At 37.2% G+C, this 16602-nt stretch overlaps 1 protein-coding gene across 16 annotated transcripts in view; it reads right to left on the bottom strand.

Moving 5' to 3' along the window:
* The window catches only part of ATP2B2 (ATPase plasma membrane Ca2+ transporting 2), a 410039-nt gene that overhangs the window by 7689 nt on the left and 385748 nt on the right, over window positions 1-16602 (bottom strand). For 9 of the 16 annotated variants that reach the window (XM_017830953.1, XM_017830962.1, XM_017830963.1 and 6 more), the window contains 2 exons: window positions 13276-13458; window positions 6892-6978 (listed from right to left, as the gene is read on the bottom strand). In XM_017830953.1, the coding sequence (XP_017686442.1) occupies window positions 6892-6978; window positions 13276-13458 (270 nt within the window). Of the gene's footprint in view, window positions 1-354; window positions 411-6806; window positions 6979-13275; window positions 13459-16602 lie in introns of all 16 variants that reach the window. The other 7 variants (XM_017830965.1, XM_017830968.1, XM_017830969.1 and 4 more) reach the window with 3 other exon arrangements.

The following is a 16602-nucleotide window of genomic DNA, read 5'->3' as shown; positions in this document are numbered from 1 at the left end:
GTTTCCACTTCTTTCTTCTCTGGAGCTGTAATAGAAAAAACTCTTCAGTTTCATCCCACCTTGAAAGTCAGATTTATTAAACTGCATCAGGCAAGAAAAAAAAAAGAAAAAAAAAAGAAATAGAATTTTAGATACTACAAATTTTTTCCCTTTAGAAGAAAAAGATGATATTCAGAATCTCATTCCTAAGCACAACCAACTAGGCAAAATATACCAAGCCTGTTAAGCATCAACAGATATATTATGGTTGGTAGTGTGTGGGCTTATACTCGAATGTTTACCTGGCTTTATATAAGCCAAGTATCTTGAGTTTGGTTCACATTCATTTCAGGCTCAAGGTTAAAGACTCACAACCTCTTTTTATTTCACTCTCTCCTGCTGAACCCTTTTGTCCAATGTTCTCTAGCCCTCTGGGAAAACAAACACATTTAATATTCAGACAGTAGAGAGTAGGGCACTGCAACAGCAAATAAATTCAATACTGAAAGGTCAGTAAGGTGATTAGTATAAAATTGTAAACAAGAGGTCAATTTTGTAAAGAGATGCCAACTCGTATGTGTAACTGATACTATTCTATATCAAGGCTATTTAAAGGTATACCCTGTACAAAGGTAAAGGAGTTTGGTCAAGTAGTATTGCATATGTAAAACTTTGAAACAGAAAACATCTTCAGTGTATTTGTATTTGTTTATTTTTGAGTCCTCCCAGTTTTAGGTGAGTAAAATAAGATTAGGTATCCACGGGAGGAGATACTGCATGTATTGGAGTCACCTGTAAGTGCTGTGGCCAGTGTGTTCTGGATAGTGTGATGCAGAAGTTGAGCCAATTCAAATATAAAGTAAAAAAAAAAACCCAAACGATAAATTTTAGAAAAATTGTGATTTCTAGGCTTCTGTTTTAATGAGTGAAAGAGATGCATAAAATTGTCCGTGCCACTCTCTTTCCACCTAAATATGCAGTAAATCCAGCAAGTGCTGCTGAAAAGTGAAACTACCTGCAGTAAGGGGAAACCAAAATACCTACAGAGGCCTGAATCTCGTTTCACAAAAGGTCCACATGGCTGAATTCCACTGTATTTTAGAGCACTAGAGTATTTTAGAGCATAAAAGCAGAGTATACGCAGACTTTCCACTTTCCATAACACATCTCTTTATTGTAGGATTGCTCCAAAATTATGGAGCTTGACATTTTTGTATCAGACTTGATAAAGTTTAAATATATCACTCAACCCTTTGAAAGAATGTGTTTCTGTGTTCCTGCCATGTCACATCTCCAGCTGAGAGCTTGGTTTTATATTTAGACTCTAAACCTAATTATTTATCCTTCAGGGAAGGTATGCTGAAGTTGATTTTGATCTGGCACATCCCACCAGGATTGTCAAACCTTGGTTACAACCAGTGGGAACTTCTAAGCTCTAAAGGAATCTCTGTCTCTAGTCCAATGATGTCCCAAATGATGTAACTTTTATAAATATAATTTTAGACGTGGACTTGGTTTAAGTTCTGCTTGTCCCACTTCCTCCTGTGATAGTTATACGATGTTGCACAGAAAACGCCCACTAGACTTGGTCTGTGATCTGAATATAGATTGACATTGGCAATAATCTTTGCCTTAGCATCAATTAAAATAGATGATTTTTTTTTTTAAAAAAAAAGAATTTTTTCCCATTTTTCTTCATGAGAAAATTCCATCCAAGCTTCAGATTTTCTCTCAAGTTTGAGCTGTGAAGTCTGTGCAGCTGAACGATGGCTACACTGACAGAAAATTGAACACGTGAGAAAGCACAAGCTTTTCACACACAGCAGGTTACAAACAGTTAAACTGGGCCGACTTTAAAATCCTCAATTAGTAAATGGGCTGCGAGAGGCACTAAAATTAAGCTTGCTGAATGTCTTGCCTTAGTGTGACACAATTTGCAGATGCTCATGGCCTTGTGCCAACGCAAAGCAAACACATGTGCAACACTTCTACCCATAAATGACAGTTCAGGCCCTTGTGCCACTCCCAGCAAATGCTGCTTTGTAACACTCCTACCTACACATGGCAGTTCCTTGGCAAGCCCCATAAACGTCAACTAGTCTTTAATTAAAGGGAGAACGAAAAAGGTTGTCTTTCCGTGCAAATTAGCCCCAAATCTGAGAGCTGGAACTCCCTCCAACAAGCGAAGCAGAGCAAAACCACAGCCTTAAGGGTGCTGTGCTCTTATGGGAAAACACTTCTAAAAACCAACTAACCAATCAAAAAAAAAAAAAAAAGACCAAAAAACCTTCAGAGGTCTGTGTGATAGACAAATACTACTAATATTGTTTTGTGATTGGTTGGTAAGATTTTAATTGCTGCTGGAACTTTTGGAGCCAGCCCTCAGTATTTTTTCCTGTCTTACCCATACAAGTGCCTTGGTTGAGGCAACCGTTGCTGGAGTTAATGGAATAAAGGTTGTGTGTCATTCCATTAAACACTCACTTCTAAAAACCTCAGATAAAAGTGACAGACCTCAACAGAACAAAGAAAAAGGAACTTGCAAATACGAGCAGATTCATGATCTGGGAAGTTGCCTTCTGGTGGGGTTCGTTGGTTTTTTCCCCAATTTAATTGGGGGAAATTAATTGTTTCCTACATTTAATATTTTTAATTTGCAACCTTTTATGAAAGAAAGGAGTTCTTTTTGTAAGGGACCTGCAGTTTCTGGCTGTTTCCACTTAGGAAGAATATAAACTATGTGTGAGAATGAAAGGAAGGGCAAGTAAGAAAGGAATATTAAATGTGTGTCTTTCTTGGAAAATCTGAAACCATGTTCTTTTGCAGGAGTTACCTATTGATGACATAAACAACATCTGAGAACCAGGTATAAACAGATTAGGATAAAGAATGACTTGTTTACTTTGTGTACAGTTAGATATACTCATCCTCTACCTAATTAAGCAACATAGTAGTGAAGGCTTTAAGCATATACTCAATTTTAAGGAATAAATGAATATTTTGTGTTACTATTTCTGTGCTTCCAAAGCAAAAAAAGTGGTTCCATTGCCTCAAAGATCTGCTTTTGTTTTCCCAAAGTAAAACATGGAAAGAAATGCACATAAAATACACATTCATGTACATGTACATGTTCTTGACACAACAAGACCTCAGAACCTGGCCAAGACCCTATTGCTTACAGAACCTTAAGTTTCCCATATTTTCATTTTCTGTAGCTTAAATGTGTGCATATTAAATAGGTGTGCATATTTAGTTTGCATTTAAATAAATTTTCTCATTCTATCAGAGTATACAAAATGCCAGGTTTCAATTTGCAGAATTTTTTACCTTATTTATTTAAAGCTGCAAGGTCTTTCAAAAGAGGTGAGAGACTCATATTGCTGTCAATTAATGTTGACATGCAGAAATGTGTAATTTGTTATTGGCAAAAACACCATCACTGCTAAAAAATAACAGCATAACTAGGGAAACTTTAATATTGTGCTAAGTATTCTTTTGTATAAATTGCTTTTAATTAAGGTATTCCACAATTCTAGGAGAGATTTGAATGGGCCATATTTATGAATGGCTTCAAATTTCAGGTAATAATTGCTAAGCTGTTTCACAAGCTACCATTTGACAGGCAGATTTCCTTTTAAGCCTGCACTAACCTTTGAATCAAACATTAATTTGCAAAAAAATACTAGAAAAAAAAAATACGTTTTTTTAAAACATTCTAAAATGTTGTTATAAACCCGCAGAAGAAATCTCACAGCGTGGTGAGGTGTCACAATGAACTATATCAACTGTATTGCTTTTTAATATAAAGAACTGCATAAATGCTCCGTTAAATTAGACTTACACATTCTTATCAATAGAGCATCATGCGAGTCCTACTTTTTTTTATTGATTGATATCAGAACCTCTCCATTTTGGGCGCCCAAAATGATACCTGAAATATCACAATTACTGCAACGTGCTGAGCACCAGCTCTCTGAAAATAAACCTTCCTGACAGTACCTCATATGGGGCCCTTTCAAGTATTAGGCCCTTTTTTCTTTGCTGTACTCGAGGTTTTCCCTTGATACTCCCCACAGTCTGTCTACATGTATTCTTAAGGTCCCTGAGAGAGGGAAAGGCTTCAAAATCAGAGGGATAGTTATCCAAATTATCCCATTATTGCTTTCTACCCCGTATGAAGAAGGAAATGATTTAGGGTTGAAGTCATTCTGAGCAGCTCAAAGGGAAGAAGCCAGTCCTGCCTGACCACACACATTTTAAGCACGGGGCTGAAGGGCAGATCTAGGTGTGCATTTTGCAACTGAAATTTCCTCAGAAAATGCCAATTCGCAAAAAACATACCCCATCTCTATGAAATTTGGATTAGGAAAGGTGTTCCAGGTTCTTGACAATAAGCAATCCACTGGAAAGTACCCAATTTAGAAATAAAAATCATAGGGGTTTTGTATTCGTTTAGTTTTTGGCTTTTTTTCCACTGTCAGTCATAGGTTTGTGTCTTTGTATGAATAAATCAGGACTTTCCCTGTTATAATTCGAAGCACAAACTGGATTAATACTGAACAGGCATTCTACTGTGGTAATAAAATACCAACAGTCCAGAATAACCACTTTAAAGGCCCAATCTGCAATTTCCCTCATGAATGGAGATACTTATCTCTGGGAAGCCTAACAAATCAATCATCTGGTTTTTATTTTAGTGAATGAACGTGGCTATGGCCACAACTGAGCTCTGCAGACCTGCTTTTTATTTCCTCAAACGAAAAGTGACAAAGACTGCAGCAGATCATGCTTTCTCCTGTTAATTAACTTCAGTCCTTAACCTAAGTCAGGCCTTTCTCAAGATGGAAAACTATTCAATTCTTAGTTGCTTTGCTGCAATGGGGTGAAGAGAGGGAAGATAAATCGTCTATTTTCATTTTATTACACCCATCCTTTCCGTCTGCTGCCTACAGCGTGTTATTGTAACACTCAGCACAGCAGAACGAGCTGCTCTCTGTTTCCTGCTCCAATGTTGAAATACTATTACAGGCAATCATTTCCTGGATGAAAGACTTGGTATTTTGGTGTTCTGTGCCCTGCTCAGCGTGGAAATGAGGGCACCTGGGGTTGTCAGAAGCAGTTCCAGTGCCTGTGGCACAGCAGGGCCCTGCCTTGACTTCTCCTGCTGCTGCTGCCCTCAAACACTTGGGGCTGTTGGAGGAAAAGTTATCAGGCCAAACTTCCCAAGAAAAAAAAGACAAATGTACCAAAAAATGTACCAAAAATCTCCAAGAAGCAATTTCCAAAGTGTGAACCTCAATGGTTTTTTGGGTTCCCAGCAAAAGGAAAATTTCCCCTTTAAGTCCAACAAAATTTCTACTGCAGGTCTGAATGCCTGATGTGCAAATACTGAGGAGGTTTGTGCTCAAATAGAATGGAGAGGTCAAGCTTCCTTTTTTTCTGCAGGAGTTCTGGAATTCTATGTCCTTCTCTTGTCTGCCTTCCCTCTCTGTGTTGGGCAGACAGACAAGACTGGCTTCTTGTCTGTTTGGGCAACTTTTCACTAAAACCTGCCTGAGGAATACACCACATTATTTTCTGAAGCGTGTGACAAGCTTGTAAACTGAGTCCTATAAATTTAAAAATTTTTTTTAATGCTGGTCACAGCATGATAAAAACCAGCTACTTACAGTCCTGACCGAATAAAAATCTTAAAACAGAGTTACATCTTTAAGAGTTTTACTGAGCAACTGGGATTCTCCTGTTAGTGAAGCAGCCCTTTCTTATTTTCTGCTTCAAAGCTTTCTTCATTCACTTCAGTACCTCTTCACCAGATGTTTTGCATCTAAAAGCAAGTCGTGTCAGGAATTCGGTGTTTAGATACCTGCTTCTTCTAAGAAATTTGTTACCTCGTTTATTTTGTTTTTTTCAGCACTGTCCTTTAACTTGTCTAGCTCCCTCTGCCTTAATGCTTCACTGCCAGTGAATTTAGAGATAAGAAATCTACTCTTTCACCATTCGTGTAAAGTTTAATCCCTCAGCCTGGAATCATAAACTAGATTCCTTATTTCCTTTTCCTTTCCTGTACATCTTTCCTGGACATGAGTGACCTATGTTACATTCAGTCTTCCAGATGGAATTATCTTTTATCTGACAACCTGTATTGCTTAATATATGTGCAGAATCATTTAAAGTACATACCACACAAGCAGTAGAAAATATATCCAGTGAAACTGAGAAAAAATGCCACAGAAGCCTCAAACAAAATCAGAATCTTCCTGCACTGTCTCATGTCCTATACTCTAGAAGATAAAAGGTGTGCACAGCTAATAAAAATATCAGTGATTAGCAGCTAGAAAAAAACCCAAATCAAAAAAACAGTCCTTATGTCCTGGCAGTAGAGACATTTTTTCTGATTTTTGTTGCAGAACAGAAGAGACATTTTTTTTCAGACTGTTAATGCAGAACAGATTTTCAGCAGGAATGTCTCTTGTCATTGATGTTAATAGGACTCAGATCTCATTCACCTCATCTCCCTCCAGGACATAAATAAAAAAAAATTAAAAAAGAAATAAAAAAAATTTAAAAAATTAAATAAAAAATTTAAAAAAAATAAATAAAAAACTACTGGAAATTCCTGTTTTAACAGCAAGCTAACAACACTTGCAACGACTCGAGGAGAGTATCTGCTGTACACAAAGTAATCACGTCACGGGTTTTTCTCGGGAGGTGTGAACTGCTCAAATTAACAGAACAAAAGGGGAAGGGGCAGAGTAGCTGAGTCTCAAGTGACTGCTACGTTAAGTTGGCATCTCTGTAGGTCTGATGCATTAAGAATACACACTCACGCCCAGCCGCAGCAGCAGAGGTGCTGGTAGGAGAGGAAAGAGCATTGGATAACGATACGTGACTAGGGCTAGAAATATTGGTTACATCCTGGGTCTGGCTTGTGACGGAGGACTGTCTCCTTAGAGCCCCCTGAAAGGAAGTGCCACTCTTGAAAGTATTGACTACTTCGATCTGTAACGGAGGAAAGAACGAGACAAGTTGCTTAAAGTATGGATACAGATGCATAACTGACAGGAATAATAATGAGAAACAACAAATCACACAGTTTTATTATTTCAGTTGGAATAAATGCTTTTGAGCGTCCCTTTTAGTGGTTTTGTTTCAGAAACCAGGCGATTCAAATTTTCTGTCTGGATAAAACGAAGCAGCTCCACGGGAGGCAGTGGAGCTGCCTCAGTTTAAACAGCTAGAAAATTTGAAGTGACAATCCTAAAAATTTAAACCGTTTTATTTATATGTAAATAAAATAAACTGAAATACTTGATATAGCTAATCTCCGCTGTTTTTCCTGCTGGAATGCTCGATATAACTAATCTCTGCTTTTTTTTCCTGCTGGAATTCTTGATATAACTAATCTCCAATTTTTTTCCTACTGAGAATAAAATTATGCTCTTGTTACCCTCTAGGTCTTCTTCCCGAGGGAGGAAAATTCAGTTACTCAATTGGAATTTTTCTGGGGGAAATAGGGATGATACCCAACCAAACCAGGAAAACTTTAATATTCAAAATATGACTCCATTTTGTCTACAAAACCAAGGTTGTTCAGCACACTAGTTTGGTAAAATAAGCGTCCCAAGGTTTTATCTGACTTTTTCTATCATGAAAGTTTGTATAAGTTTAGCAGAATGATAATAAATGTTGAGGGTTTTATAACTAGAGATTTAAAAATATTAATATTTTATCTTTATACTGAGCACTTAAAATCACACAGAAAACTACATAGAACTGGGTCTACTATTGAAGCAAACAACATTACAAATTCCTACTTGTTATTTTCATGTCTGCTGTATTCACTGTTTGATATATCCATCCTGAATACCTTCCTGAGTGCTTTTATTCATCACCACAGAAGATGAGTTAAAACCAGAGCTGAGTATTTCAAGGCATTCTTCGTCACCAGTATAATCTAATAAAAAGCAGGCTTTGTGTACAAATGTAAAACCAGGGATTGGCAGGAGATTCTACCGAGGAATAAATATATCCTAAAAATCCCTACCCACAGAAATGTCCCCTCTGTTCCATTAGTACAGCCACGACATGACAAACAGCAGTAATATCCATCAGAGGGATTCAACCAACCACTTATTTCAAGTACTAGATCCTGCATCCCAGATTTCTGAAGATACACAGCCTAGAAAGTAGTTGGGAGAAAGCAAAGTGGTGGTATATTTATCCATTAAGACAACACAAATCGAAATTTTAGCCCTCCTAAATTTTCCAAATGGAAAGCACTAAAACAAATTGGCTGTTATTTTCTGCTGTCAATTTTAGGATTAAACCAGTTGGTATGGCTGCTTTTTTACTAGTAAGGATGTGTCTCTTCCCATAATCTTATCTTTGGACCTCATTGTTTAATTTCCTGGGTGTTTTTATGGGAATAATCATACCACAGGCAGCTGTAAAAGGGATCAGAGGTTACTGCTGTAAAATGGTCACACTGGACTTTTCCTACACGATTTTTTCACTGCCCCTCTGTTTGAGCCCAGTTTACCACCCCCATTTCAATGTGCACACTCAAGAGTTGTACAGCATTAAGCAGTCACCACAACACTTGGAGTGGTTTTGGCAGCAGAGTTACATGTCCAATAAAAAACTCACAGTAAAAAAAAAAAAAAAGTACAATATGAGGTGAGTTAGCATATGGAATAGGGGTACAAGGGAATCATTAACTAAGGTTCACACTGGCATCTAGAAAAAAACCCATATGGCTCAAACCATTGATTATATGGCATGTTAAATACTCACCTGAAATGCTCAGTGTACAAAAGTGTAATTAAATACAGATCTTGGGTTTTCATGACCTACCACAGGTGACAGAGCACTCTTCAAAAGAGACCATTCAAAAAAGATTTTAAAGACTCCCACTGAGAGCATGAAGTGTGTGGAAGACACAGATGATAAATCCTGAGCCAAAAGGGCAGTTCTAGATGTACAAATGCCTTCCTAAGAGACTGAAAGACCTCAGATTAGAGTGAAAAGATAAGGGAAGATCTGCATTTAATAGTTTCTTCAGAGAACAAGAATTACAGGCATGTTATTTAGTTGTTCTCCTGAAGAAAGTAACTACGGTTCTTCGTGAATATAATTCACAGTGGGAGGATGACAACCTTTCCAGAATCTTAAAAGCTGAACATTCAAGGGCTTTATTCTGCATGAAGCCAAGAAAGAGGAGAAGAACTTGGCCCAAAAGCTTATCTTCTCAAACAAGAAAATAACAAAGAAGAAAGAGTTCATGGAAATGAATTGTGCATTTTAAATTAAGATGCAACTGTTTAATTACAAAGGAATGTGCTTATTTAGAGTAATTCAAGCTGCTAAAAAGAAGAAAGTAAATGATAAGTCACCCATCACGAAAAGTTTAAAAAGTTTCCAACACACTGAAGGATGCAGTAGTATTTTGATTATAGGCCTTTAGGTGGAGAAAAAAAAAGTCCTGTCCTACTTTTGAAGCTTATTTGTAAAGTTGAAATTTTTCACACCCATGTCATTTTTCTGTATGTTCTATGCTCTAGAAGCTCCACATATTTTAGGTGTGCATGGCTAATAAAAATATCAGTGATTAGCAGTTAAAAAAAATAGAACGATCTCACACTAGACAGAATAATCCTGGCAGAACCAGCCTTTTTTTTCTGTTTTTTTTAATGCAGAACTCATTTTGACAAAGCATTTCTGTTGCCACTAATGTTAATAGGACCCAGGTCTCATTTGCCTCATCTCCAGCCAGGATATTAATTTTTAGAAAATCAAACCAGAAACCTTTCAGCATGAAATAAAACAGCTTCCATTCCACTTCCATGTGGCTACTGCAATGTTTTCTATATTAAAAGCTATAAAATGAGGTGCTAGCTTTTTATCTAACTTCAGAACCACTTGCCAGGAGTGGCTTTCGTTGTCAGAGGGTTTGCATTAGCTCAAGAGAAAAGTTTTAATATAGAAAGGAAGGGGAAAAAATGCAGTACAGCACTTCTATGTATTTTTTAGCATCTGAAGAGGAAAGATCTTTGTTTAAGGAGCTGTTAACATGTCACCTGTATATTTTTCAGTTTTCCTTTTTATTCTCAAAACGTTTCTAGACACTTATTTCCCACTTGATGCAGATAAAACAAACTGAATTACGGGATGAATGAAGCAGAGGAGGAAAGAATCAGATTGGTGTCGTAAAAATCTGACATTTAACTTGAAAAGTTTTCTAATCTCCACACTCCAGAAAATTTCCACTCTCAAATGTGAGGTGACAAGAGAAAATTGTCAGTGCACAATTAAAAAAGACGCAATGGTTTTTGGATGTTACTCAGATTATGCAGTTTTGCCTCAAGTGAACCTGGTGAACTTTCCAAAGGCTCAGTCTTGTCTCTTCCTTCAGAATGAAGAGTTTGTGAGAACTGCAACAAAGACTTGGGACACAGAGTTGCTGAAAAGTAGCAAAGATTGAAAAGTCCAGTCTTTTATGGAACTTCAGACCACCTCTATATCTCCCTCAAACTTGCATAACTAAGATGAGCCATTTGTGAAACTTCACATGTCAGTGGTCTTCTGAGAGAACTATCTAGTAAGGAAACACTCTTCCATTCAGAGGAGAACACACATCCATCCAGGGAATCCCTCTAGTGTAGTTATAACGCAACAAAATATCTGAAGGACCAAAAGTAGACAAAAAAGAAAATCAGAAGTCAATAGCCAGTCCCTGACTTGGTTCTGTGCAGTTTTCGTGCACATTTCTTTAAAGTAAATTGGTGCATGTCTTCATAGAAATAGGTCTGACATCTCAGTGTGAAGAATCACAGTGGAAATCCCTTCTCTAGGTTTGGACCCTCTGTTTTGAGAGAAGATGTAAAGCAGAAATGTCTTTAAGACTGCAAAGTTTTGTCCATTTGGATGAGTTTTCATTGGAGACCTGAAAACAAACTCCAGCACTACTGTAGATTCTTTATAACTGCTTTAGAAGTGAAGGCTTTTGTTGGGTGCTGTGGCTTTCTGTCCAATGATGACTGAACAGAGAAATAAGCAAAAATAATCTAATTTACAGCACAAGATGGTGGAAACTGGTCTTATCAGGATTTGAATGATCAAACTAGTTGAGTCTAGAGTTTATTCCTGGTCTTACTGCCATCCTCATATAGATACAAAGTGAGGGGATGCTCTACCTTCTTCTTCCGCATCTCCAGCAGTGAATTAGGCATCAGAGGATTCTTGCAAATCCTCCAGCTCCCCAAGGATGCTACAGACATCCTCATCTTCTTCCATCAACTCTTCTTTAGCTGGCTTCCTGAGAAACGTAGTACAAGTGTATGAATTCATTGGGATGGGCCACAACACACAGCACACGAGGATGTGCTCAACTCGAGGTCCATCCAACACTGGGTCTAATTTGACCTGCATGGAAGTTCATCACTCTCCAGTGGACACCTTGGGACTATTTTTGAATCTGTTGTCCCATTTCCTTTTTTTTTTTCCCATTATCATTCCACAAATGTGAAATGGATGTAAAAATCAGTCATCGAGTAAACAAAATGAGACAAAAATAAAAAAAAAAATCACAGAGGCTTCTTGGCAGAGAAACAAGAAATCCTACTGAAGGTACTTCTACGACTAAGAGCAGAAAGGAAACTAAGAAGATGGATGTTAGCAAAGGAAAATAATTATTGTTCATTATGTTTTAAATAGTATAAAAGAAAAATTTATCCGTGAATTAAGTGGACAAAGATTTGCAGAACTAAAAGCAACCTCTCAGACTAGAAAAAGAACTGAAAGGATGTAATTTGTTTTTTTGTGCTTGTTTACACTCACCACAACCAGAAAGACATCCTGACAGAAATGCCAACAGACAACACTGCTCCTAGAGCCACCAGGAAGAAAAGAATGCACATTTAGAGATCATCTTTTCATAAGGATCACCATTACCTGGACACCTGTTTGTCACCTCTACACTGTGACAATTTGAATTTTCTCTGATGAGGAGTGCTCCTGACTAAAGGAGTCGAGACACACAACCCCCAAAGCTGAAGATCCGTATTTAATCACTTACCACAGAACCTTGGGAAATTCCCAAACCCTTAATCTCTCTACCACCACTTTCCACCCTCTTTTATGCTCTGTGGATGCACCAAAGACACCCAACTGCCCTAATGTTTTCCATATTTTTTTCTGAAATACATGGTTACATCTTTTTCCCAAAAAAAAAAAAAAAAGGGTGTCAGTTTGTAGAGGGGAAAAAAACAGAATGTTCTGTTTATCTTGGATGACAACAAACCCCCAGATCTTCTGAGATGAAAATGCTGTTCAGAAGATTCTCTAAAGAAAAAAAAAAACTTAATCCTTCACCTCTTTTCTTCCTAAGCCTCACGTAAAACACTCACAGCTGATATCTGCTCTCTTCTGCAAGCCAGCAGAAATCCTTGATTTTAAAAAGATCAAGCAGAGCACACCTGAGTGCAATAAAACACTATTTCACTGCAATGGAAAAGGCAAAATAACTCAAATAATTTTTGAGCACTCCAGGACAAATTTTCCTAGCTAAGGTAATCTGTACTATATTTAGCACCATGATTCAGTGCAAAGTGGATTTTTGTATTTAGCAAAAGTTGAGGATAGATATTTCTAAGAAATCATCTGTAGCAGCCAACACATACACCTCAATATTTAATGGATTCTTAGGCCCTTCCTACTAAAAACAAATCCAAATCCACATTTTTCACTACCTAATAAGAAAGAAAAGCAATTCCTTTTAATCATGATATATGTGTGGTGGTGCCAGAACGGAATAGATTTATTTTTTTTTTAATCAAATGGTACTTCATACTTCAGACTCAACAATTCAAATTACTCTGCTATTGCAGAAATGGCAGCAACAATATATTTTTGACAAAATAAAACACTGTGTTTTAGAAAGCCTTCATAACATTATCACAGCTGATGTTTTCCAGCACTATTTTATGTCTTGTCATCACTGAAGTAGAATATGAACGTCCGTTCACAGAATCCCCAGAACACATATTCCTACTTTTGCATGTTATCATTTTATCATCTTGTCAATTTACCTTCCCTGCTGTACAAACACTCCCCTGTTCAGTTCACCTGTTTTATTTTCTGCGTGTTCCTCCTTTGAGAACAGCCAAGCAAATTCACAAGGACCATCCTTCGCGCACACACTCGGGGGGCTTTCCTTTCCACGTTATCTTGCCTTCACCTCAGATTAAGGTTTGTTTTTTGGGGTTTTTGTGACCATGTGGGCACTTCCTTTTAGCATACCTGGGTTTGGATTCTGTTGAGGCCTCTGAACCAGAGAATTTGTCCACGTCGAAGTTCTCTCTCCGCGTGATCGATCTCCTCAACATCCTCATTGAGTTCTTCCTCGGGGACCTCCTCCTTCTCAGTGAGCCTCCCTGCCTCCTTTAGAAATTTTAGCCTACTTGTTGGGATGGTTGCAATGACCTAAAATTATAAAAAAATACTGAAAACATAAGCCTCATTCGATAACAACAGTATAATAATATGTTCATTAAAAAAAGAGCGATGATATTTTAATAAGATCAATAATCTTCCAGGAACGTTGAGTCCTAATGGTACTTTGCACTCATACAACTCCATTTTAGTCCAGAAATACTTAGTTGACTGTGTAAACAATTAGCCACATTAAATCACATTGGCAATACCCAGCTGTGGAGCAAGTTGGAAGCTGGGAAAATTGTCATTTTTTCTTAAAAAAAAACCAAAAAGAAGAGAAAAGTATTTTAATGTTATGGAAAAAAAAGTTTGCACGATTGATACTGCTGTAATTAGAGTTTGGGCATTCCTAGTGATTTATGTTAAAGGGAGCTGAAAATTCATTGCATCTCATGCCTATGAATCTTCTCACACCACGTTGGTTCATGGATTCAGCTTCCCTTTGTTTTAGCAAGTTGAAATGGGTTTCCTGGCATTTATCAAAATTGAGGTTTCTGGAAGGTGTGGAACTGACTGTCTCCCTGTTGGACTTTTTATAGGGCTGTGTCTTACTCTGTGTCCTTATTACTAATAAATTCTGATTAGCTCAACCCCTCTTCTAATTCTGTTCGCCCACCCAAGTGGTCCTTGGAAGTAATTAATACAGGAGATAGCTAATAATCTTAAAAAATTGCAAATATTGCAGTTAGACATTGCAATAACACAATTCTTTTAAATCCATTTCAGTGTTGCCCTCTTGGGCAGTCATTTTTCTCTTTGTGCTGATTTCTTTTGTTGGCTTGAATAACAAGTTGGCTCTTTAAACAAGACATTACCTGGCACATGCTGAACACAAAGTAAATCTCCTACAAAGTTAACTAGCAGACCCACTTAGCAAAAAAGTGCTGCAATTTTCTTTTCTGTTGGTCTTCCTTTCAGCAGTTCAGAAATCACATCTCTGAAGCCCAGATATATGAAAGATGAAGAGAGAATCAAGACAGTTGCAGCAAAGTTGGTGAGGACAGTTTTGGAAAACCGGAATGGGTACAGTGAAGACATGTGAAAAGGTACCAAATATTTGCAGGGTGAAAATAAACCTTTGAGTTTGCTGAGGGTCTCCCTTGAACTTCATCATCCACGAGTCCACTTTTTAAATATTAATTTTAAAGACAGCGAAAGAAATGTAAAAAGAAAAAAAAAAGAAACCAAACCGAAACCAGTTTCTGCACTACTATATGACCTTTGTAAAATGAATTTTAGGGGTTGAAAAACAAGATGCAAACTTGGAAAATTGATGAATGGATGTGACAGGAGCAAAGGCAGAAGAGGAGAAAGAAAAGAGAAGGTAAGTGCTGGTGATTTAAATACTTACTGAAAGGCTCTCAGCTGCCCAGCTTTGAAAACACTACAGAGAGAAGCTACTTGAGGCTCTTTGGGATCTGATGAAGCTGATGGTGATGAAGCACTTTCAAGCCAATACACACAGAAACAACTGTACTGGGCAGAGATTCTGTGCCCCAGAAAAAACCTCTCCTTCATGACCTCTCTCAACCAAGATAAGACAAGATAAGATAAAATTCTTCTCTAATTCTTTTCTTAGGGTGCTTACACGGCTGTTTGTTCATCTGTTTTCCCAGACCTGCCCAGTTCAGGTAATGGCAGACTCAACAGACTGGATGCAGATTAAGGAACTAAATATTATTCCCAGAAAAAAATCATTGCAGCTTGAAAAAGTCATGAGAATTTTGGAAATGTAGCATGAAATATTGTGGAAAGTCTCGATTTTCAGAAGTGATGAGGGCTATCTGTTAGAAAACTGCCCCTCAAAGCATCTCAGACTGACTTCCTAAAAACTATACACCTTAAATTGCTTTTAAAAGTGCTAACTTCGACATCGAAACTCATCAATTTTTGAGTTTCTTAGTGGTTCATAAGAGCAGCAAGTTCAGGAGGTGGATTAAAAAAAAAAAGGGTAACAAATTTGGTTTGTGCTGAACTAGAATTAGTCATAGCAGGAGAGAAAAGGCTGAGCAGGAAGAAAAGCAGCATTTCTAAAGGAAAAGAAGTCCCTCTCACAGTAGAGCTCCATGAAGAGAGGACTTGCCAAAGACTGTAACTCATGTAAATATGGACAAATTGTAATTTTGTTAACTTGTGTTTTCTTTTCTGGTCACTAAATACTGACCACAAAAGAAAGACATTTTTTTCTGTGTATTTGCTTTCTTTTCAGTGATAAAATCATTGAGATATTCCAATATTTGTGTTAATTTAATGGCTACTATCTTGCAATAAGGCTTGGGAACTAAATTGAAAACAAACACTGATATTATTATTAGTTTTCAGTGGTTATGTAATAACCATGTATAACAAAATTTAGATTGTTGGGATGTGGGAGGGGGCTTAGACTAGGGAATTAGACTTTTTGAAGTTCTCAAACCATGACAAGAAGCCAAAAAGTACATTGATCAAAGGCTGTGGGAAATTCTTCACAGCTGAATGGTCTAAAAAAACCAGCAAGGATTTTTTCTCTCTCTTCCTGCTTTAATTCCCCTCTCCAGAAGTTGAAAGTTCGTATTTTCAAATCAGTTGAAAGAAAAAAGCAATCTTTCCTTTCCAAGATTATAATTTTAGATCTTCCTCCTGCTAGATCATAACTTAAATCCCATCTTCAGGTGATAATTGCAGTAGAACCCTCTAATTGTGATGGTTTTCAGCAACATTTGAATTAAAAGCTGTTCTGATTCTGAGATGATTTCTTTAAAAACATGAGACTGAACTGCCCAAAATGTTGGGGTTTTTTTCCATGAGAGAGCAAAAAATCAGTTTTGAAATCTATCATCACTTCATTACAAGTCCATCAGAACCATGTCAGTGTTCAGCTGCAGTTGGCAATTTCTTCCCTCTTCCTTCATAAAGACAAACTGTTGATCTACAAGTATCTTTACATCTGAGAGAAAAAAGTGTAACTTCACATTTTTCTTTGCTGTATCAGGTGGCATCAACTTAAATACGTTAATAATGCGTTCAAAGATGAAAAAAATATTATTATTAACATTGCAATATGTGTTCGTACTTAAAAGAATAACGTACTATTTTAACAATAGTGATTGTGTTTCTATTATTACTCCCAGACAGATAATCCCAACTGATTTA

Source organism: Lepidothrix coronata, unplaced genomic scaffold (genome assembly GCF_001604755.1).
Source record: "Lepidothrix coronata isolate B3197 unplaced genomic scaffold, Lepidothrix_coronata-1.0 Scaffold186, whole genome shotgun sequence".
Classification (NCBI taxonomy): domain Eukaryota; kingdom Metazoa; phylum Chordata; class Aves; order Passeriformes; family Pipridae; genus Lepidothrix; species Lepidothrix coronata.
The sequence above is the reverse complement of the archived record's forward strand: the minus strand, read 5'-3'. Positions and strand labels throughout refer to the sequence as shown.